This window comes from Podarcis melisellensis (assembly GCF_964234715.1).
Source record: "Podarcis melisellensis genome assembly, chromosome: 8".
Lineage (NCBI taxonomy): Eukaryota > Metazoa > Chordata > Lepidosauria > Squamata > Lacertidae > Podarcis > Podarcis melisellensis.
The window spans coordinates 49,860,272-49,884,197 of NC_138540.1; the positions used below are offsets into that span (position 1 = coordinate 49,860,272).

The 23,926-nt window shown below is 45.9% G+C and overlaps 1 protein-coding gene across 2 annotated transcripts; it reads right to left on the minus strand.

Annotated features, from left to right (window-relative positions):
• Nucleotides 1–4,807: 4,807 nt before the first annotated feature.
• Nucleotides 4,808–23,267, minus strand: MAF (MAF bZIP transcription factor). 2 transcript variants are annotated; one of them, XM_081920379.1, is made up of 2 exons: nucleotides 22,145–23,267; nucleotides 4,808–4,856 (listed from the first exon to the last, which is right to left on the minus strand). In XM_081920379.1, exons 1-2 carry the CDS (start codon nucleotides 23,257–23,259, stop codon nucleotides 4,823–4,825), a joined length of 1,149 nt encoding a protein of 382 aa, XP_081776505.1. In that variant the 5' UTR covers nucleotides 23,260–23,267; the 3' UTR covers nucleotides 4,808–4,822. The 2 variants fall into 2 exon arrangements, with proteins under 2 accessions (XP_081776505.1, XP_081776504.1); XM_081920378.1 differs by lacking the exon at nucleotides 4,808–4,856 and adding an exon at nucleotides 15,743–15,958.
• Nucleotides 23,268–23,926: the final 659 nt, after the last annotated feature.

Below are 23,926 nucleotides of genomic sequence, written 5' to 3' on the forward strand. Positions count from 1 at the left end.
CACCACCCAGAATCCTGAGGCAACTGTTGAGGGCCTACCCGGACCCACCAGCACCTACAGTGTCTTTGATACAATGCTGCTCCATAGGATTGTAGGAAATTAAAAATGGTGGCTTGCAGGCATAGTTCATTGGCATAGTGGGCGGGACAGAATACCTACTCTGCCCACCCTGCCATGCCAGTGAACTAAGCCTGCAAGCCATTGTTTTTAATTCCCCAAGATCCTATGCAGCAGCGTTGTATCAAAGACCCTGTAGGAAACATAAATGGTGGCTCCCAGCCACCCACAGAGTAGGAAGGGTACTGTCAGGTGGCACTTTGCCCGGGACTCATCCCCTCATATTTGGAGAAGGTTCTGGAGATAGAAACATAGGCTGTACTGCTTCAGACTCCCAGGTGGGCTCACATTCTTTAATGTTCCCCTGTACAAAACCTTCCCTGGAAATTAACAACAAAAGGCACAACAAAGCTAGTATATCAGAAGAACAATTCTATCACTCACTTTTTTGCTAGTCTTCTACTTGCAGAGTGCTTTTCACACAAGGAGTAGTGCAGCCCTTTCCAACAGCTCAAAACTCTACCATCTCCTTCTGCTGTGGAGACACACCTGTACTTCCTAGTAATCACGTACTAAATGGACATGAGAATCACCTGTGGGTAATCAGGCACAGAAACACTTTCTCAGCTGGGAGAGAGGTTCCCTCTCTCCAAAAGCCAAACATCACTTTCAGGCCACCAATGTTCCATAAATATGTTATATACTGAGCTGGTAAGTATGAGGGTATCTTGACTCAATCCAAAATATGAACAGGCATTGTGGCGATGCACATGACACCTCCATTTCTCCAGTGGAAACTACTGTTTCCAGTTTTTTCTGAATGGGGTATTACAGTTAACAGCTTTGGAACAAGGCAGGATAAGAAGCCAATGTCAAGCCATGGCTTTATATCCAGGCTTGGTGTGAAGCTACTGACAGTGGTTTCTTGGTTTTGGTGACTTGGTTCACTTAAGACTTCCAGGCTCCTTTATCAGGTTGCACAAAGGATGGAAGACAGAACTGCTTGCACAGTTCAGGGCTTGTTCACATCTGAGTCAAGCACTAGGATCACCCAAACTCTGCTACTGTGCCTATGCTGAGAGATGGTGACTGGCCCCGGGACTCCTATTGAGCTTGACATCAGTGTGGGGCTAGCAACCCAAATCTCTCTGTTCCAAGCACCAACACTCATATCCACTTTACTACACCATAAGTATACTAAGGCAGGAGGAATAGTTAATAGTTTTTATTGACTTCTTTGCAAGCCTGAATCAATGATATGTGAACATCTGTGAACTGCAATGCACATTCTCTGCTGCTTCCGTACCATTTATTTCTTTCACATTTTTACTGTGAGATGACACATTACCACTTCACAGGAGATAATTGAGTTATGTCAATATTCCAACACTCTATACAGCCAGGGTAGAGAACCTTATCAGCCCAGGGTCATTCCCTTTTGAACAGCTTTCTGAGCGCCAGGTGCCAGTGGTGGGCGGGATCAGAGGCAGAAGTGGGTGGAGCAACAATTACGGACAGTAGGCTAGTTTCTACACACACTCACATGCACTCTTTAGGCTTCATCTAGGGAAGCCAGAGGCATCAGAGTTCGAGAACATCTTCCAGCCAAGTGAAAACATGCAGAGCTAGTGAGGGACATGGCCTGGGGAGAGTTCCAAGGGCCATAGAGAGATGCCTGGAGGGCCACATATGGCCCCCAGGCATCAGGTGCCCCACCCCTGGTCTTTTCTCAGCATATCCTGTTGTAAGCATGGGGTAACTACACTGGGGCAGCATGCATTGAAGCATAAGGACAGCAAGCCCACCCACTTCTGTTATGTCTCCCCAATCACAACCTGTCAGCTCGCTGCTCCAAAGCAAGTCCTTTTAAACATACCATCAAGATTTTTGCTATGCCATTAACCCGCTGGCAAATATAATTTTAATTCCATTTTGTTTAGTGGAACGTAAGAAAGCAATGGTATTGTATATAAACGTAGCATCTTACTGACCAGGTAAAGGAGCGGGGCAGCCAGCATTCCTAAGTAATGTAAGAGATTGCATAATTCAAGGCACACACAGGGATATTGATAATTGGAAAAGCTAATTCATTGTGAGGCCACTCCCCCCCCCCCAAAAAAAAACCCACAAGCCACATGCATTTCTGATCCTAAAGTGTGCAGAGAAAGGAAGGCCCAAACAACAAGAATTTAAAAAGAGAAGGGGTTGAAAACAATGTGCATGCTAGATCAGAGGGTCTTGTGCTATGTCCCAGGAAGCATCCCTAAGTCACAAACAGAAGTTTAAAACCCTCTACCCCAATAACAAAAGCAAAACAAACAAAACCATTTTATTTAATGGGGCTCAGTCTTGTCCACAGAACCCAGACATGTCAGGTAAGAAATGCAGAGGTGTACAAGCTAAGGAAGAGTGCATTTGTCCAAGGATATTATACACACCCGCAGATAAAGATATGAACCCCACCCACCTCCAAATGTACTGAGTGCATCGTAACTCAGCAGAGTTGGCCACAGAGATACCCCACTGCAATAACTGAATGCGTGTGCAAGGGACTGGTCCTCATGCTTCTTGTTCCCCATTATCACTTCTTTTTCCTTCACATGGTTCTGTGCTTTACAAAGCAGAAATTGTGAATATGCATTGAAGTTTGATGGTATAAATGCATTTTCTGTCCCTCTCTCCCTCCATCCAGTGGCGTAGCATGGGGGTGCAGGGGGGGCCGGCCGCACCGGGTGCAACATCTGGGGGTTAGGATTAGGGGGCGCAAATCCACGGGTTAGGGGGCGCAAATTACTTGTCTTGCCCCGGGTGCTGACAACCCACGCTACGCCACTGCCTCCATCTCCCTTCTTTTCCTCACTTATCTGACCTGGTGTTGAATGATTGTAAGCTCCTCAGGGCAGAGACCTATTTTGTAGAATCGAAAGCACCAAACATATTGAAGGTATTATGCAAATAAACACACACACACACACACTGCAAAAAAGCGGCAACTATCTCAGATCGGTGTTCAAATGAACAACTAGATGCACAAGAGTAAGGGGCAAGATAGATGCTTCTCCACCCCACACTCCACCACCACCAACTTGTGTTCATGGCTGGAAGTCAGGTGCTTGGACAGCAACTAATTCCTATCAGACAATGAGACAAGATGTCCTTATGCAACAGGTGAAGGGAAAGTCCCATCATCCCTGGCCACAGACCGTGTCTGCTGGAGTTGATGAAAGTTGTAGTTCAGCAACATCTGGTGCGCCAAAAGTTCCCTGCACTTCCTATGCAAGGACTAAGAGCCAAACTGCACATTATGTTAGCTACATGGCTGTTGGGGATGGACAGGTTTGTCTATTTTTGTTCCATGGTAACCTTGCACATCTTTATTCATAAATCCATCCCATCCTGTTTCTAAATTCTTTTCCTTTTTTAAAAAAAAATGCATGAAAAATTTGTATTTAAATACATATTAAATCACATAAAATATATATTTAAATATGCATCTTATCTCAATAGACACATTTCTACATGTATTTTATTCTAAAATACACAACTTTTAAAGCATTTTGGAGCATTTCTTTAGATAAGAAATGCACCACAAAATTCAGAGAACTGCAAAATCCAAAGGATAGTAACATTCCAATCTGTGTGTTATTCTGGGAGATGAATATCAGGTCAGTTTGCGCAGAAATCAAAATCCTCAAGCAGCTTTAGTAGATACACTTTTAAGGGCAGGGCTTTGGTTTTCACTTTTACATACAAACTGCCTCAGGGTCTGCGGAAAAGCAATTCAGACCAGCATTCTTGCATTTGGGGTCGAAAGGATTTCGGCTCCGCACACAACTACAAGCCTAGTTCAAATTCCTCCTCCTCTTCATGCCTGCAACATTGATTTGGAAAAACTTACAGTTATTACTCCAGTGTTATTACCCCCCTGTGCAAGTCACAGATGTAGGGCCCTCAATATGGACTGAAACCATTGCTGGTGGCGAGAGGGATTAGAGCCCCTTACCCTTCCTGTGCTAGGTTTCCAACCCAGATCTGAGTTCCCATTCTGACCATTTATGTAAAAACAACAAAACACACTTCTGCACTCAAAGGCCCATCTGCATGGCTAACATAATGTGTAGCTTGTCCCTTGCAAAGGGGAAGGGCAGCTGCCCTCTTCAAGGTAAACAGAGAAATGGAACTGGATTGCATGCTGTGAAGAATCAAAGAGTAAAATCAGAAAACATCTCATACACTCTCCCTTCCACCTGCTTACTTGCATTTCATTTGGACAACCTGCCTCATGCTTTGAAAAGAGCGAGCACAGGGTGCAACAGCAGCAACAACAGATGACTAGTATCAGGACTGGTCTGATGGGGATACTTTACTGAGAAAAGGTGTAGACATAAACCGAGCAGCACGGATACTCAATAGGATTGGGGGGAAAGTTGTCACAATTCACACACTCGGAGTTTGGAATGCACTCCTATACAAAACACACACACAGAATAACATCGGCAAAAGATCATGCACTCAGTAAAAGAGTTGCAGGAGTTCCAAAGGAAAATTGGAGGAGAGACACCATTAAAGTCCCCACTATGCAAAACACAGCAGCTTCCACAAAGCTTTGGGAAATCAACAGGGACACATCCGTTGTGGTCAATAATTTTTCTTCTCTTACATTATGCTACAGCTTGGCTGTTTTTGAAGAAGGAGGAGAAAGCAGAAGCCAGCTACACAAATAAAATAAAACTGTACCTTGTCAGACTCCAGGTAACAGGAATTTTCACATCACTGATGTAGAAGATTCTCTTGGATACCTAATTTAGTAAAAAAAAATATTTTTTTAAAAACATGGTTAATAAAAGTGTTTTTAAAAATAAAGCTTTATTAGTCTGACATAAAGCAGAAATCAGGAGCAGCTTGATGCTTGATAGTTTTACTCGGAAGCAAGTTCAATAGAATTTACTCCCTAATAAGTGTATTTACAACTGCAGTCTTTGATGCACAAGCCTTATCTCTGTCCATTGTTTGAAGCAGCAGCACTGCTAATATTAAGCATTATCTGAAATGGATTTTCTAGTTCTGTCCTTTGATTTTCATATCAATTCTGTAATAGGAAAGCTATAGAAAAAGAACTAGAAAGATAGGAGGGGGGGAATTGCTAAATCAAAAACAAAACACCTTGCTCTCCAAGCTGTGAGCGAACGTTCCTTTATGGTGCAGCCTTCGTCTACTCAGATGTAAGTCTCATTAAGTTTAATGGGGCTTGTTCCCAGCTTAGATAATATAGAATTGTAGCCTTTAATTTTTCATAATGCATTTCTTTTATTTGCTACTCATCAGAATAATTAGCTGTGTTACTGCAAATGAACAAAAGAATAGTGAATTGATGTACATACGTAGCAGTGTGACAGCAAACACTGTTGCCCCTTGAATTTCTCATGTTGTACAAGTTCAAACTGGCAGGATTTATTGAAAAATCTAATTATTTTAGAGGAAGAGAAATACATTATTTACAGTGAAATCCTATGCATGTCTGTTCAGGAGTAAGTCCTGCGAGGCTCACTCCCAGGTAAGCGCCTATAGGACTGAAGCTTTGCAAGGACACAGTTTACAAGGAACTCTGGTGCAAATTTGAGCATGAATAACCTCATCTGCATTGCTTGTGACTGCAATGCATAATCAGTTTTACCCCAGAGTAATCCCATTAATGTCACTGCTCCGCAATAAGCACATCCTGGGTTGTACCTGAAATAATCATATATTCAATGTTTCCTCATGAACTCTGCCTGTGATGGAAAAGCAAACAGCAGCAAAAATACTGTAAGCTAGCCCAGCTGCGAATAAATCCATTTTTGGAGTATATAAGAGCATGACAAGAAATAAATCCTGTTTCTTGAGAGCTCTTTAAAAAAATTAAAAGAAAAAAAGACAACTGATAGATATGATACCCAAATTTTATTTCCAGTTTAGAAAAATTGTCCACTATACCATTTTTGAAAGTAAGGCTTCTATTTTTATATATCCTTTCCAACACCCAAGCTTGCTAGTGTAGAATATTAAAATGCGTTCCGAAGGTAGTGCAGCATAGTGCATTGCAGGGAGACGATGTGAGGATGAACAAATGGGTGGATGGGTAACGATCATTTCCAGATGCCTGTTTTGCCTGCCTCCCGTGTTATTTTTGGACCGAAACAAAAAAAAACAAATAACAAAAAAACTTGGGGGATACGTCTTCTTAAATGCAATATTTGGCATCTTGCCCAGGATCTCTTAAAGCAGATGACTCCTTTAGACCTTAGGTGTCATTTTCCTCAAGATGACCTCTGCTTTCATGCCAACTGGCAAATCCATCCTATTATGAATGCATTCATTTGGAAGGGATAGGTATTCAATTTTCCCACCCCCACCCCACCTGAAGAGCATCCAAGAAGTGTTGTGGTCAGCATCCTTTTATTATCTTTAGACTATAAAGAGGACATCCCTCTCCCAGCATTACAACTGACTCAATCAAATCAAAGCCCAACATAGACCTCTGCAGCATCCAAATACTCAATTAAAGTTACTTGATGATTGGGTATTAATAGAGAGGCAAAAACCAGGAAATGCTGCATTAGCTCAGTGTAAAATAAGGCAATACAGATTTATTAATTTAACATGGTTGATATCATCACCTCTCTCTCTCTTTTATAATTTGGCAGCATTGCTATACGAGATATCATTTAATAAGTTTCCCTTTCCCCTATCATCTGGTTCTATGTTACAAAATCATTCCCCCTAGAAAATCTTCAATTTACTATGACACAAATATTGTATTTTAAGCAGATCTAACTAATATTTTATTTTTCTTATTCTAAATAAAAATGACTCGGCAGAAGGTCCTCCGTCAAATGCATAACCGATTCTCCTTCCTGTGTTTGCGTTATCTGTGAGCAAGGAGGTGGCAAAAACTATGAAATGTGCTGTAAACTCCAGAAGGACTCGAAGTGAAACAGTCACTGCAAGAGGAAATGAAACTCGGATTTATTGGGAATCACAATTGCTAACATTTAATTTCAGCTATCTAGCGATTTAACTATTTTGGCCTACTCACTGCTTCCCTTCCCCTTCAACTAAATTAATTACACCAATGGGAATACATATTGCGGTTATATCAAAAGAGATATTGGGGGAAATAGCTTCAGACAATAGGTCCATCACACGGGAAAGCAAGTAATGCTTTGGAACAATTAGCTTAAATACAATGCCCCCCCAAAAAAAACCAGCAGATACATGCAGGCAACTAGGAATGCAGGCAAAGAGCAGTGTTCCCTTCCCAAGGCAAATTCCAGGCTGCTTTTTGGGAGGATATGGGGGGAAATGAGCATGGCTTCAGCCTGTCCAGAGCTCCAGTCAAAGGCAGAGTCTGAACAGTGGACATTTAGAGCTTTGGGTGTCAGAAGGAGGGATTGGGGGGGTTGATTCAGTTGACATTTAAAACTGCACCTGCCTAATTCGCACTTTACAAAACAATATACAAACCAAAGCACAGCCACCCTACACATGGAACGCTCTTCTGAATTTTGCAGTGCAGTTCTCTAGCCAGGTAACATTTGCAACTAGGGTACACTGTGCATAAAAATGTGTATATCGGTAGAAGTAGCATACAAAAATGCATTATATTAGAGAAAATTGCTTTGCAAAAAATGGTGTATCTCGGGGGGGACGGGAATGCATACAGGAAAAGTAGGTATTAGGAGAAAGTAACATTGAAATGTGGTGAATTTTCAGGAGGAATTGAAAATAAAATTGCAAACTGATGTGGAAATGCAAAGAACTGAAGGCTGAAAAATAGAAGCTGAGAAGAACCTATATTGTCAGATTTGTCCATTCCTAGTCAAAAATGACTCCTAAAAATGTAATGAAAGAGGGAAGTAGGTGGTTGCCTTTAAATATAGATATATAGATATGCACACAGAGAGATAATAATTGCAACCACCATTTGCAACAAAAAGAAAGTCATTTGCACAAAAAGATACTTTAGGGCAACACTATCAGAACTGACTCTCCTAACACAGGAAGTGCTATAGTTAAAGTTGAAAATGCACATTTAAAAAATCCAGCTAATGACTCAACCAATTAACTAGATGGTACTGTCAGTTTTTAAAACAATAGTTGCAGGATTTGAGGAGGCAAGGAATCTCTCTCCCTAAACCAGCCTGATGCCCTTCAGGTGTTTTAGACAACAACTTCTGCCGTCCCAGTCAGCAGAGACTGTGGTTGGGGATTATGGGTCACAGGTTGGAGAAGACACCTCTAAACCAACACAGCTGTAGGAGCTGAATTGCCATATGCAAGGCCACTGTCTGCCTTGGATAAATTATCAAAATCAGGATGTCACCGAAGGACTAAAAGTGAACTAGGTAAAGGTAAAGGGACCCCTGACCATTAGGTCCAGTCGTGACCGACTCTGGGGTTGCAGCGCTCATCTCGCTTTATTAGCCGAGGGAGCTGCTGTACAGCTTCTGGGTCATGTGGCCAGCATGACTAAGCCGCTTCTGGCGAACCAGAGCAGTGCACAGAAATGCCGTTTACCTTCCCGCCAGAGTGGTACCTATTTATCTACTTGCACTTTCACGTGCTTTCAAACTGCTAAGTTGGCAGGAGCAGGGACCGAGCAACGGGAGCTCACCCTGTCGTGGGGATTCGAACCGCCAACCTTCTGATCAGCAAGTCCTAGGCTCTGTGGTTTAACCCACAGCGCCACCCGCGTTCCTACAGACATACAAAAGCAAGAGTTTGGACCGCTAGCCCTCCATTGCCCACCCCATTTCACCAGCGTTACTTACCATCAAACCTTACCCTCCTCCAGCTAGCAAAGGCCAGATAAAAATGGTCTTTCATTACCACACATGTGTGTAGTCTGGGGGGGGCAGGGGGCAACTGCCCCCCCAGATCAAGTAAAACAATAGAAATACTTAACTAACTGAGCAATCTTCCCCCCTAACAAAAGACCTGACCCTCCCTAACAAAAATCCTGGCTACACTCATGTTACCACACACTTCAGATTGGGCTTCATAAGGAAACATGACCACATCAATGGCCATAGTGGGCTGGAGCAGCAAGTCCTTTTAAAGCAGCATTCAGTCTAGCACTGGCCAGACAGACACCACAGAGATGCTCACAAACCAGGGCCTGAAGGCAATAACTGGCAACAACAGTGCCCAGTGGTCAGAGACAGATGCTGTCTTTGATCGCAGAACGCTGCTCAGCAAGAGGTTTTGCTGATGGATCAGGGAGTATGAAAAGCAGGTGTCCCTTGTCATCAGAACAAGGCCGCTCCCATAATTGGCATCCCAGATGCTGTTTTTCCCAACCTTCTTTTCTCTAAGAGGCTAGCATTTGAAGGGCAGCAAATGACATCACTGAATGGGACAGGTTTAGGCCACAGGCCACTAGTTGCTGACCATTCTCACAGGCACTGCACATTGCGGGGCAGTGGTGAGAGTGTCTGACTAGATGCGGAGAAACCCGTGTTATTTTCCCACTCAGGCATCAAGTTCGCTGAGTGACCTTGGGTTCACCGCCTCACAGGGTTGTTGCGAGGAGAAAATGGGGGTGGAGGACATGTGCGCCTCCAGCTGCTTGGAAGAAAAGACGTGATATAAGCATAATAATAATAATGCATTGATTACTGGCAACCATCTACCTAGCTAGTAACAGACATATTCTATATATAGAGTCAATCTTTTTCTAAAGGCCACGTGGAATAAGCAATAAGACCTTGGAGGTGTCAGTAGCCTCCTCCTGCAGTTTACTAGCCATGCTAAGAAAACCATTTAAGCAAGCAGAGCTTGACATACTCACATAATAATTATCACAAACCATCATCATTATTATTACAGTACTGCAGTTAGAGTCTAGCTGTCCTCCAATAATCTCAGGATAGCCTGCATAGTTACTCTTTTTTGTCCTCACAGCAAACCAAACAAACAAAACCAAATTTGGCTAAACCAAGGGAGTGAGTGGCCCACTACTCAATGAGAACAAGCAAACTTTGTGGATGAGCAGGGATTTGTATCCAGATCTCCCCAGTCCTAGTCTGGTGCTCTAGCCCAGTGGTGAGGAACTTTAGGTGAAGGTGCTGGATGTGGCCTCCTGGTCTTTTCACCTGACCCTTAGAACGCTCCCCAATTTGCTCCAGGCCCTCTTCAATTGCTTTTGCCTGGCAAAAACATGTCCTAAAATTGTGAAGTTGCCTCCTGGATGAAGAGAGGCCTGCGCAGAAACCTCTGACTTTTGCCTGTCTGGAATATAGCCTACAGTACAAAGGCAAGCGCTGCATCCATTGCTCGGTCCACTTTTGCCTCTGGCCCTGCTCACCCCAGGAACATGAGACCATATGGCCCTCAGGCTGAAAAAGGTCCTGTGTCCCTGCTCTAACCACTACACCACCCCAACTGAAAGGAGCTCAGGGCAATAGATCTCATTCTTCACACCTCCCATCTTAATGTTATTAACTCTGCCACCAAATGTCACTGGGTTGGGAAAAGGATAGACATCTCAAGTACCTCTCCTAGTTATCAGAAGTCCCTCCTTTCTACCTCACATAATGTTAAAGAAAAACGAAGGGAAAGAAGGACCAAAATAATACCAGATATGTGGAAAGGTGAGCGAGCCAGGCTATAGCAACATACCTTTGCAGTGCAGGGGCTTAGACTAGAATCAGCGGTTCTGAACCTGTGGGTCCCCAGATGTTGTTGGATTACAACTCCCATCATCCCTGAGCTCTGGCCTTGCTAGCTAGGGGTGATGGGAGTTGTAGTTCAACAACATCTGGGGACCCACAGGTTCAGAAAGGCTGGACTAGATTATCCTTGGGTCCCTTCCAACGCTACTATTCAAACAGGTGTGTTTGCTGGGCAGAAGACTGCTTTATCACTTTAGCCCATTTAAAGCACATGGAATCCTGGGGGGCTGTAGTTTGTTAAGAGCGCTGTGAACTGTAGTTTTCTGAGGTGTAAACTACAGCTCCCATGGTTCTTTGGGGGAAGCCAGGTTGCTTTCCATGTAAAATGTGCAGGCAGCTGGATTTTTTTAAGGGAGGTACATCTGCGCTTATTGTAGGCTGGTCGGATTCTTATTTTAAAACTCGACTTCTCCTTTTGCTAGAGGAGTGCAATGATCAACCACAACCCACTTGGAAAAACAGATTGGCTCTAAAAAAAATTCTATTCCCAAAAGATCTAAATCTTTCCCAGCGGGAGTTCAATTTCTTCCGCAGAAATTTTTCCAGCCGTGAAAAATCACCCTGAATGCGATACTAGGCACCAAAAACTGGATCCCCGGGCTGAGGGCGGGCTGGTGGGGCGGAGGCTCCGGTTCGCTCTCTCATCCTGGCTTTGCCGCCGGACAATACAAAGCGCGCCGATTCAGAAGCGGTCAACCCCCATGAGGTCCCGAAGCCTGAAGCATTCCCAAACCGGCTTGTTATCCGCAACGGTTCCTCGCTCGAGGTTTCAAGTGGGGCTCAGTTTCCCGCTGTCAGTTGCCAGCCAAAGAACCAGCAAGCTGTGTTTTTTTTTGGGGGGGGTGGCTTAAGGGACTCAGAGCGCAAAATGATAGTCTGCAAAATACTGAGCCAGCGCCGTATCGTTTGTGGTGGAAGCGAGGATCGGACGCCCCTGTAACGTAGCTGTCAACGTTTCCCTTTTTTAAAGGGAAATTCCCTTATTCCGAATAGGATTTCTCGCAAGAAAAGGGAAAAGTTGACAGCTATGCCCTGTAACGCCGCAGTCCTCGCCATGCTGAGATATAGGGAGCCAGACCCGTCAAACTTAGTGGGAACAGGGTTTACCTCCGACGAAGCAACTATAAGATCGGGCGGGGCGGGGGGGGAATACTTCTGCGCCTAATTTTCCACCTGCGTGCCTTTTGGTGTCAATTTTGCCCACAGATGCTTTGAAGTTCCACGGAATCCCGATGCCACTCAAGGGCTTAGGATCGCCTGCCTGCTTTTCGGGCAGGAGGGGTCCAGCTCTCCAAGCGACTATCGCCATTTCCACCAGGGAGGAAGCGAATTATGAAAGGGCAGTTGCTCCAGTGTGAGTTTAGGGCAGCGATCCAATCCACACTTACCTGCGAGTAAGTTCCATTGAACTCTTTACTTCAGAGTAAATATGAATAGGATCGCATGATTGAGGAATCCGTGTCGGCGTTAACGCTGCGCGTTCGCCTGGGTCCGCAGCGCACGGGACTGAGGCTGAGCCGCAGGCACCTCTCCCTCAATCTGCAGATCCTAAGCAGTTAAGCACACATAGGATCGGGCTGAGATGGCTTGCAGGTTTTTACCTGAATAAAGGATGTGAGGAAAAGATGTGGTCCTAAGCAGCTTCACTTTATGTCGGAGGGTCGGGGGACTTCATCCCTCTTCCCCAAAGATCCCCAGGCCAGCTGCGTGGCATGAAATGAGCGATCCTGACCACAGGAAAATCCTGCAGGATCGAAGTTTTTCGTCGCCGGTCAGCTGAGTGCTGTCTTTGAGCATTGAGGCTGTGCGGGCTCCGGCGAGTAAGGTGTGCCTGCACACTCAACTCTTTATCCTGTCTCGATTGTTAATATTCCTTGAAGTCAAGACACATCCTTTAAAAAACTTTAAAACGGGGAAAACTTAAATAAAAAACCCCATACATATTCTAGTGCCTACTACCGGGACCTCCTTCTTTTACATAAAATCTAACGACGAAGCTTTATTTAATCGGAAACAATCTACTGAAGACGAGATCCGTGAAGGAATTTAAGTGGGAGTCCACAAGATCCGTGGCGACCGGGCACGTGTTGATGCCTTTCTGTGTGTGCGCCAGAGATTTATTGGGGCGCGCGCACGTGTCTGAACCAGTTTGTTGGCGATGGTGGCTGCAATTCTGGAATCACTTAGTAGGGTCACTCTTGCTGCAGAGAAAATTCCGTGGCTCTCAGTCGCCCTTACGCTTTCGTGAACGCGCGGCAGTAAATCGGGGTACCTATGGATGGATACGTGGCTGACGGTGTCTGCGTTTTCGGAGTGAGGATTAAGTGTTAACAGATGGACAGGATTCAGCTCAGGATATATGGCTTAAGAAACATATATATAACTATATATATATGATAATTCTTTTTTTTGGAAACTGCCTGAATGAATCCCAGCAGCCAAAGCTGAACTCCTATGCATATTTCCTTGAAAGGAAAGTACCACTGAACCCCTCTGCGAGACTGACACCCCGATCCTATGCATTCTTGCTCGCAAGTCATTCTCACTGTGTTCAGTGGGGTTTACTCCCAGGAAAGTGCGCACAGGATCCTACGCATGCTTACCCTGGGAGCCTAGGCACACTTACCTGGGAATAAGTCCCACTAGCATCAGTGAGGCTTTCTTCTGATCGCGCTGTTACTTGCATAATACCGAAAAAGAACAAAAGAAAGATATGGGCAAACAGATGTAGCCAATCCCCAGTGAAGTAAACATGACAAGGAAATTGTATTTTGAATACTACAAACTCCGGGGAAGACGAGAAACTGTCAGGGCGTGTGCGTGCGTGTTCCTAGTTTAGTGTGGATGCTAAGCGGCCCGATCCTGCGCACGTTTACTCGGAACTAAGTCCCTCTGAGTTCAGTTTAACTTACTCCCACGTAGGGCGCTCAGAGGACCGCGGCTTTCAATGGATGCTTTGCGGCTGTAGCTCCTGAAAGCGGAGCTACAAAAGTTCTGGCTGTGCACATAGACTAGAGAAGAAAGTCCCATTGGGTTTACGGGGACTTACTCCCGAGGAACCGTGTCGAAGGAACGGCCTGCAAAGGGTCCTAAGCGCGATCTTCTGCGCGTCTATTTGGAAACAAGCCCGATTGACTTCGACAAGACTTACACCTAGGTAAACATTTCCCAGCCTAAGTTCAGCTCTTCGCCGATCCAAACATGCAAGACCAAAGGAATTTATTGGAGGCTGGTCAGTTTTCCCGACCGTCTCGCCACCTGCCTCCTCTATCCCCTGGCCAAAGTTCCCTCCTGCCTAGAGGGTGGGAGAGTGCCCAAGGAGCAGATTTGGGGCCAGGTGATCACACAATGCAAAAACCTCGGGCTTCTTCTTCACGCCCCTCTGTCCAGCCGCTGATCGTTAAGAATAGAAAATCGGCCTTTGTTGTGTCTGAATCAACAAACCGCTGCAAATCCGGAATTCCCCTCCCCCTCCGTCCGGGGGATCGAACACTCCTAAGAAAAAAATGCTTGGAAAGGGTGTGTGTGTGTGTGTGTGTGTGTGTGTGTGTGTGTGTGTGTTGTCTTAATCTTTCTTTGCAGCAAAGTGTATTTGAAACGCACTAGATATCAAACCCTGTCTGCAGGGAAAAAAGAGGGAGGCTTGAGATCTAGGCTGGGCGATCCCGTCCTCGCTTACCTGGGACTATTGAACTGGGTGCTGTGTAAACATGCCTAGAACCGGATTGTCAGAGAGACAGACTGGAACAAAAGTGTGCCAGTTCAAAGGGCCGCAGAAAGCGGGTGATCATTATAGGGCGGGATGTGTGAGGAGGCGGGAACGCTGCGCCAAAACCGCGACGTGGTTCTTCTCGTGGAAGTTAATGAAGCGGTTTTGATTCGGAGTGTGTGTGTGTGTGTGAGAGAGAGAGAGAGAGAGAGAGAGAGAGCGAGAGAGACAGAGACAGAGACAGAGACAGAGAGACAGAGACTAAACCGGTGGATCCGGTTTCATTCGAGCAATACAGTGCGCGTGTAAACATCTTTGGGTCCCAGACGGGATTTCCCTAGACGGCAGTCGTGTGTGTGAAAGGGGTGACGGTGGTCCCGTTGTCATTCCTCTTTTAGCAGATGGGTGTGAACAGCAAAGGTCCAGGACTTCAGGCCAGCGGCTCAGGTTAGAATTAAACTAGACTTTTTGTGATAGTGGTTGCAAAAACGCCAAATCAGGCAGCTAAATGCCACTGAACTCACTGGAAGAAAATCAGCCCCTGCTTGGTTAACTAAATCGGTGCGGGGCTCAGGGACAGCTTGATTCCAAACAGGTTCACTTCCTGAAAGTAAACCTCATAGAGTTTCCTAAAGCTTACTTCGAAGTAAGCCTGCAGCATTCAGCTCCTACCTCTAAATTCCTGAACCACCGGTGTCCCCCTATTGCTAGCGTTGATGTTGTGTTTTTACAAAGAAGATCCCTTCAGGAAACTCCCCTAATCTCGTCGTCCTAAATACTTTATAGGGAAGTTAAGTCCAGCTAGAACCGAGAGTGTCAGTGTTCAGATGCAGCTAGCCGAGCTGGCCAGGCAGAATTGGAGCAGCCAAAACGGCATCACTCAGACTGCTGCTCCAACTAGCCGCCATGCATTTCTGTATTTGTTTGTGTGTGTGTGTGTGTGTGTGTGTGTGTGTGTGTGTGGTGTACAGAAAACCTGCATTAGTGCAAACGTCTTTTAAAAAATAAAACAAACCGTATATAAATAGTGGGGAAGCGGGAGACTTAAAAAGCCTGTCGCCCGGTTTTGGAGGAAGTGTGTGTTTGCGTGTGAGCCGATCGATGCAGCAAAATATTCGTAAGGCCCCTTTACGACTCGCCAATTTTATTCTGGCATCGGATTTCGTGGACTGCAGTCCATGAAAGTTTGCGCCATCATAAAATGCGTTAGCCTTTTAAAAGAGGCCACAAGACTTCTTCAGGAAGTGCCTGCTACCTCCCTCCCTAGGAAATACGCCTTTCTGGCTACCCTTTGAACAGGCGTCAAAGTTTCACTGCGCTTGTCTGATGGCCCCGGTGATAAATGGAGGCTTCCCTTCCCAAGCACAGCAGATGCTGCCGTCCCCGCCGTGTGGTCCCGGATAACGCGGTAGCAGATAACACTGATGTAGGCACATCGCTCGCTCGCTCGAACCAGGAAGGCAGGCCCGATGCGCTCGATCTGGTATTCAGATAGGATAGAGAAGCGGAAATGGGTAGCAAGAAAGGAATTCGGAAGGAGCGCAGAGCAAGGCACGCATTCTGCGCCGCTGAACCGGGTGGGGTGGCGACAGGGCAATGGGAGAGAAGGGAAGCTGCCTTCTGCCGAGCCTGACCATTGATCTATCCTGCCCAGTACTGTCGACACTGACTAGCAGCGGCTTTGCGGAATTTCAGGCAAGGGACATTGCCAGCCCCACCTAGAGATGCCCGGGGTTGACTCTCAGACCTTCTGCATGCAAAGCAGGTGCTCTACTAAATGAGATCTGTGGTTTATAAAGGAGGTGGGGAGTTGGAAAGTGGAGTGGGAAAGCAGAGGGGAGAGAATCAAGTATCTTGCTATTTTATGAACATAGTAACAAGGAGGATGGGTTTTTTTGGGTTGAGAAAGACGGAGGGAGGAAAAGAAAGTGAGACAATTCTCTTTCTTGCACAGCTGCTGTTTGGGGTCGGGAGCTGTTTTTAGAAAGCAGAGTGGATGGGAACTGATATCTGAGGACTCTGCCCTCAAGTGTGAACCATTTAAAAAGGTAGAGAGCCTATTTTCATTTACACCAGAGTAAGCCCCATTGAAAATAACAGGGTTTACTTTGAGTAAATGTGCATGACTTTCCACCCTTGGCCAATTGCACTCCATTTGGGAGGAGCAAAAAGTGTTCTACAGTGAACGGCCCTGATGTCAAGCATGTGTTTACTCGGGAATAAGTCATAAACTTGTTCAAGGAGCATAGAAATGCAACCTGTCTTTTACTGCAGTATATACAGCAAGCAAATGTTGCTTGTCTACCCTGTACCCGGGCTTGCAAATCACATGTGTGAACATTGAGATGCAGGTGGGGAAATCGGCAGCAAGGCTGGGAACAGAAAGGAGGCATTATGCAATGGGGAGAGGAAGGCTGCAGTCCTGCCCACACTTCCATGGGACTGAAGTCATAGAGAATTGCTTCTGAGTAAACATGCACAGGATCAGGTTGCACGTGGCACTGATTTCTTTTCACCCAGGATTTGAAGGCCAGGCCATCAGAGACCACAGAAACCTGGAGGGCCGAGTGAGGAGGGGGACCTCAGCTTCAGCAGCAGTGGAATCAATGCACCCAATGCTAACCAAACTCAATGGCAGGTGGCAGATGGATGGTCAGGCTATGCCCCTGCCCCAGCACCACTGACATCTATTGAGCTGAACTTATTCTTAGAGCAGGGCGATTCTAGAAAAGCATTGCGGAGGGACGTGGCGTTGGGTGGGTTTTTTATTTTATTTTTTAAAGCCTCGTCCTCCCTGAATTGAAACTTGAGCAGCCTCTCCTCCCACAGCCCACATGCCTGGCCTTCAAGGTTTTGTGTTACACATCTTGATCCATTTCCTTACTTACACATCATTTGCAAAAAATAATTCTGATAAAGTAAAAATGTGAAAAGTCACCCTCCCTTCCAATTGAAATGATGAAAAGGAGAAGGCTCAGTTGTTCATAAAAGGGCCACTGATAGAGGACTGCAGAATACAGAGCTGTTTTCTTCCCCCACAATGTCCTACAAGGGGGGTAGCTTCCTCCTCCTTGTAAACTTTGTTCTATACTTTAGCTTGTTCTCCAAGGCCCAGGGACAAAACACACATCCAATTTACCCCATTCTTCATTTTGTCCTCTCTCTCTCTTTAGAAATCATAACAGGAACTGAAAGCAACTTTGGGATGCATCAGCTCCTGTAGCTTTTGCAAGAAGAAATGGGGATTATTTTTTGCTCCCTTCCCCCTATAACATGCTAATTGAACTGTGCCTCTTTTCTTGGGTGAGGGGAGAATGTTTGCAAATGTAAGATCTGCTTATGCAGCGGAAATCCTAACAGTTTGCAAGCGGCAAGGTGAATTCTTCCCTGCATTGAGCCTGCCTGAGCTAAGGAAAAGACCTCAGCAAGGTGAGGGCCACTGAGAGTCTGTGGAACTTTTGGCAAGGAGTTCAAACATTTGAAGAAGCGAAGGGGGAGGGAAGAGGAGGAGTGGTGGTGGTGGTGAGAGAAAGCCCTACTATCTTTATAAGAGCAAATAATTTTCTGATTGGCCAATTGCAGGCAGTTTACCCTCCGCTTACACATTAACTTGCCTAGAGAGCGCTGCAGTGATGCAGCCTATAGAACTTGCCTGGGCTATCAGAAGGTCAAGTGCTAAAGGACATGTGTGTGGCTTTCTGGAGGAGGAGGTTGGGCAACTGGGTGGTTGTCAAAGAAAAGTAGATGGAGATTGGGGGGGGGGGAGAGAGAGAGAAGCAGCAGCAACAACTTAATCCTGCACACTTCAAGGCCTTTCCAGTCCCTCTAGATTAATGTGGATCTAAATGCTCCATGCACACTTAAAAGGGCTACTTGGTTTAGGGAGCCGCAAGCTTTTCCTGGGCCACAGGATCTGTAAAACACACATTTACAGACACACCAATTCACTCCCAGAGAGAGAACAAGACTGAGCAGTGAGGGGGAAATGCAGGCAACACACTACCTCTGTTTTAGTCTCAGATTGAGGCCACAATTTTGTTTAAATGCCTGGCGACCTTTGCCCTGGCTCAGGACAGGTTTAAAAGCAGTACCTTGTAAAGTTTTACAGGACAGAGCCCACCTGCAAATTCAAACAGGGCCTAGTTCTCAGCAGTTTCCTGAGCCCCTCCTATTCACCTCCCTCCACCTCCACCTGTATCTCCCCTGTCCCCCCCCCCAATGCTGGTTGTAGTATAAGGAACAGGTGAGTTGGTGGAGAGTTCACACTCTCCCGCATGCTTTCCCAAAGTGATTTAAAAGCAAAACTACAGCTGGTGGAGTCCTGAGATCTTGAAAAACTGGATTGAGCATTCAGAAAAGTAGATCCCGAGTTCCATCCAGGAACTCAGGACGCAAATCCAGCTCACTCCCAGATACTATTGCAGTCAGTTTGCACTACAGGAACACCACAGCATCAAGTGTTCTATGGAGGATTTTTGACAGTGACAAAGAAAAGGTCCCAACAGAAGTCTCCCTGTCTAGTCCTCAAGGGTAAAGTGCCAAATACTGTTTTTCTTTGAAAAGTGGCAACCATTGTTGATACTTACTTATTTTTCTCCTCTCCTGAGAAAGTTCACCAGAAAAAGGGGCTAGCAAAATACACCATAAATGACTGAAACAAAAACACTTAAAATGGAATGGGGTGTAGTGTTGGGGGATGGGAGAAAGGAGGAGAGAGTGTGAATTTGGTGGAATTTTTGACTTCTTTTTTTTGAATGGGCAAACTTCCCGCCCTACGCCATATCGCAAGCGGCTTTTGAAAAACAACATCCTGTTTCAAAAGCAGTTTGCAATGCACATCATGGGGAAACAGGGTTAAACAGGGTTAAGCCCTCCCCCCTGCCCCTCTCAGTGGTGAATTAGTTTTGTGGTCCATTGGATTCTAGCCACATCTTTAAAATTCCCTGTAACATCAATAAAGGAATAGGTAAGAAGAAAAACCTAGGATGCACAGCCCAGTTTACCTGACTTCAATAAGAGCGTACTAAATCCCCTCCTTTTGTTATATTCCTCCATAGAACAATGAAAACCAAAGTCACAACTCTTACTTGAGACCTGTGGCTTAAATAATCATGGAAGGGGAAGAGTCTGAATGCCTTTTAGAAATATTACAAAACCGAAAAAGTTAAGCCTAGTACCCAAGAAGCCAGGCTTCTTCGCCTACCTGTGAGAAAACAGAGCTCGGATGGGCAGCAATTCCCACCTTGCCTGAAACTTAGGCAGCCCATTCCTTCACCCATCTTATCTATTTAGTAGATAAACTGTGTTAGCAGCCCACTCTCCCTCTCAACACCCCACCCAATATACTACTTTTAAAGAGCCGGCTTTACTTTTTGTTGATGGTGGTGAGGGAAGCTACAAACTAATGAAACTGAATATAGAATCAAAAATGCAGTTTATTATAGTAGATTATTCTTCCTTTTTGATATAACCGTAAAGTTGAAAAATGAAAGAAAGCACATAAGGAACATCACACATGGTTAGTTAGTAACTCAATATATAAAACAATTTTGCACAGCAAAATATGTAAAAGGGGAAAAAAGTAACTGACAAGATTTTTTTATATTTATTGTGGTAAGATTTACTTTCAATTTTTTAAAGACAGGATTATCACTCCCTGAAAATAAAATTTGCTGATTAATGCCTTTAAAACTTTGTGATCTTTGTGAAGTTACAGAAAATCCAGTTCTGCACCACAATACAACTGTAAAAAAATCTGCATCATTTAAAAAAACTGAGCAGTAATGCCATCTTTGTAACTGCATAAATCGTATTAGCATCCTAGACAGGTTTGTAATGGTTTATATTTTATGCTTCAGGTTATATCTTAGTGCAATTCAGTCCCAAATATTTCAATTTCAAAAAAAAAAGCCCCAAAACAAAACCCAACCATACATTTTGAACACAAAATACCCCTATTAATAATATAAAGAGGGGGGGCTCCCCTTTTAATACTTTGGTTTCCAAAAACAGTCAGTGGCATAGCAAGGTCTACATTTACCCAACTTATACTTAAGTTGCAATCACATGCTGTATAAACTACTTTTTAAAAAACCAGTCCCGTTGTAAATTCTACCCCCTTTTAACATCAAGACAGTCAACAATTTAGTGCATCATTTTTTTAAAAAGGATCTACAGCTAAACAGACCTAACTCTTTTGAATGTATCTATAACATTTCTTTTTTCTGTAGCATACATTTGAACTGGTGCTAACAGACAATAAAAGCTAGAATTAAATTATATACCGGGAACCCAGAGCATTCCAACATTTGACAATGGCCAAAAGGAAAATAAAAACAAAAAATAGCAGAAATGGGGCAGATCATTCCAACATAAATTTTCGACTGCTTTAAGCAACAGCAAAAGTTTTCACAACCCACAAATTGGAAGTGAATTTTTTTTATGCATAAGTTTTAAAACTCCCCCCCCCCCCAAAGTTCTTTTTAGAAATCATATTAAGGGTAATCACAATCCATTCTGGGCTTTTCTCTCTCTCCTTTTCTTTCTTTTTAAAGAAGGGATGTATCAATGCATTAAAAAGAAATCTGAAGTTCTGAGCAACTCAAAGCAGTTTCCAGAGTAGATGAAAACTTGAATGGGGAGGAAGAAGCCCCAAAAAGGTTGCACTTTTTTGTTTTCAGTTCAAAAAAGTGTTGAGGCAATAAAACTAAAAAGGATGAATGTCATGCCGTTACAGTCTCCGAAGTCCATATCCAAGCAAAAGAAAAAAAATATATACCATACATGTCCAGCATGCAGGGCTTTTATCAATATATTGTCTTTGTTTTCTCCCCATAGTCTTTTGAAACAGTTACATAGTTAATAGATGCTAAGACAAAATAGCAAGCATAATAAATGGATGAGATGAGTATGGGAATCTAATGGCATACTAAAAGTTTCACCATTTGGCAGGGCAAGGCCAAAACTCACATCATGAACACATGGGAGGTGGATGAGGGCTTCAGTCTGGCAGGTTGATCTAGATATATTCTCTAGGTTTAGCACAACAGATGGAACTCAGCAAGCCAAAGTCTTAAAATAATTTTATAATAACTTTGTGTGTGTGTGTGTGTGTGTGTGTCTATTCCAGATTCAAAACCCATTTGAAGAACTCAGGATGGTGAAAAGGAAAAGTAACGTTTTTTGGTACTTTGAACACAGCAAACATAAAAAGGGAAGGAAAAAAACACTTCATATATATATATAGTGGATGGCAGGTTTCAAAGGCTGAGCAAACTTCAGATTGAAGTAGTGAGTTGGTGGAAAGTTGGATTTCAACACACACAAGCGCCCAGCAAGAAGCCCCCACAAAAGTAAAAAAAAATATATAAACTTGTATAAGGTTGGCTATTGCTGAGTCAATCCACCTTAAAAAAACAAACAACAACAACCCAAAGTTGAGGTTGCTGTTTCCCCCCAGAAAAAATATCGTTATCATTATTATTAATAATGGAGACGTGGTGGCCAGTTTGATTGCTTTATAGCAAGCTGCCCCCCCCTCGCCCCAAGCCGCGTGGAGAAACTTTTGCGCGCACGTGTGTATGTGTGCTAAAGGTGTTACGAGGCTGCCGGGGAAGTAGGGGGTGCAGGTTGGAGGTGGTGGGGAGAGAGGAAGACCACAACTCACATGAAAAACTCTGGAGAGGATGGGTTGTCGCTGCTGGAGCCGTTTTCTCTGAACCCATTGCTGACCAATTTCTCGTATTTTTCCTTGTAGGCGTCCCTCTCCCGGACCAGCCTGGAGATTTCCTGCTTGAGATGCTCCACTTGCTGCAGGAGCTGGTTCTTCTCGGACTCCAAGACGTGCCGCTGCTGGACCCTCTTGAAGCGGCAGGACTGCGCGTAGCCTCGGTTCTTGAGGGTCCGCCGCTTCTGCTTCAGCCGGATGACCTCTTCCTTGCTGACGCCGCGCAGCTGCCGGTTGAGTTCCCTCACCGACATGGTCACCAGCTGCTCGTCCGAGAAGCGGTCGTCGAAATGCAAGCTGCCGCCGCCGCCGTGGTGAGGGTGGTGGAGACCCCCGCCGCCGCCGCCTCCGCCGGCGCTGCTGCTGCTGCTGCTGCTGCTACTGCTGCTGCTGCTGCTGCCCGAGGACTGCACGCTGCCCGGCTGCTGGTGGTGGTGATGGTGGTGGTGGCCCCCGGCCGGGTGGTGGTGGTGGTGGTAATGGGGCGCGCCGCCGCCGTTCTGCTGCTGCTGCTGCTGAGCCGCCGCGATCACCGCTGACACCACGGCGGCCGCCGAGCCCATGTCGTCGGGCTGCATGGATCCCCCCGGGCCGGCGCCGCCGCCGCCGGCTGCCGCTGCGGCGGCCGCGGCCAGCTGCTGCCCTCTAGCATAGCCATCGAAGCCCGGCGCGCTCTGGAGCTGGTGGTGGCTGTTGTTGATGAGCGCCTCCACGGCGTCTTCCGGGCTGAAGCCCAGCGCCTCGGGGTTGAGCTGCTGCGGGTAGCCGGTCATCCAGTAGTAGTCTTCCAAGTGCGTCTTCTGGTCGCTGCCGCCCGAGCCCGGGCTGGGCGCCGAGAAGCTGGGCGACGGCGGCACCGAGCTGCAGGGCGTGCTCATCGGGGTGGAAGAGAGCGAGCCCCCAGCGATCAAGCGGCCGCACTGGCTGATAATGCGGTCGGTCTCCACCGGCTCCTTTTTCACTTCAAACTTCATCAGATCGAAGTCATTAACATATTCCATGGCCAAGGGACTGGTGGGCAGGTCGGAGCTGTTCAGGGCCAGCTCGGATGCCATCCTTTTGCTGGGGGTGCCGCCGCCGCCGCCGCCAGTCCTCCAGAAAGGGTGCACTCCCGGAGCGAGGGGGCTGCTCTGACTTGCGAGCGGGTGAGCCAGTTTGAGGCTTTGCAAGAGCTCGGCGCCGCTGCTCTCGGGGTGCCTGCGCGGCTCTCGCTCCCTCGCGCTCCCCCCGCGCCTGCCTGCCTGCCTGCCGCTCTCCCGCTTTGGCAAGGCTCGGCTCCAAGCTGCAGCGAGCTTCCCTTCGCGAAGAAGAGCCACGCGGGTGCAGCCGGCGGACCGCAGGCGGCTGCCTCGCTCGCTCGCTCGCTCTTCTGCCTCTACTTAGTCGCCCTTTGCATCAGGCTGCGCTGGGTTGCTTTGGCTTTTCTCTCGCTCTCTCCCCCTTCGCGCTCTCTCTCTCCTCTCCCCCCCTCGCCTCCCTCCCCCTCTCTCCCCTGTGCGCTCTCTCTCTCTCTGCTCTGCAGCTTTGCAGAGGAAAAAGGTTGCTCTAAGTTGTTGTTTGCAACGGTTGTTTGGATTTCTTTCTTTCTCAACACTTCAGGGTCTCTTTCCTTCTGGACTGCTTTCTTTTTTTTTTCATGCCCGGTGCAAAAACGAAGAGAGAGACAGTTTCACCATCAGGGGAGGGGGAGAAGGAAAAAATAAAATAAAAGAGAGAGGAGGT

Excerpts from the sequence above, each read along its gene's own strand:
- MAF (XM_081920378.1), bottom strand. The coding sequence starts at position 23,259 with ATGGCATCCGAGCTGGCCCTGAACAGCTCCGACCTGCCCACCAGTCCC. Across the intron at positions 15,959-22,144 it reads TCCTCTCCAGAGTTTTTCAT|ATCGAGCGCATCGGGCCTGC; the intron begins GTGAGTTGTGGT and ends TCTGAATACCAG.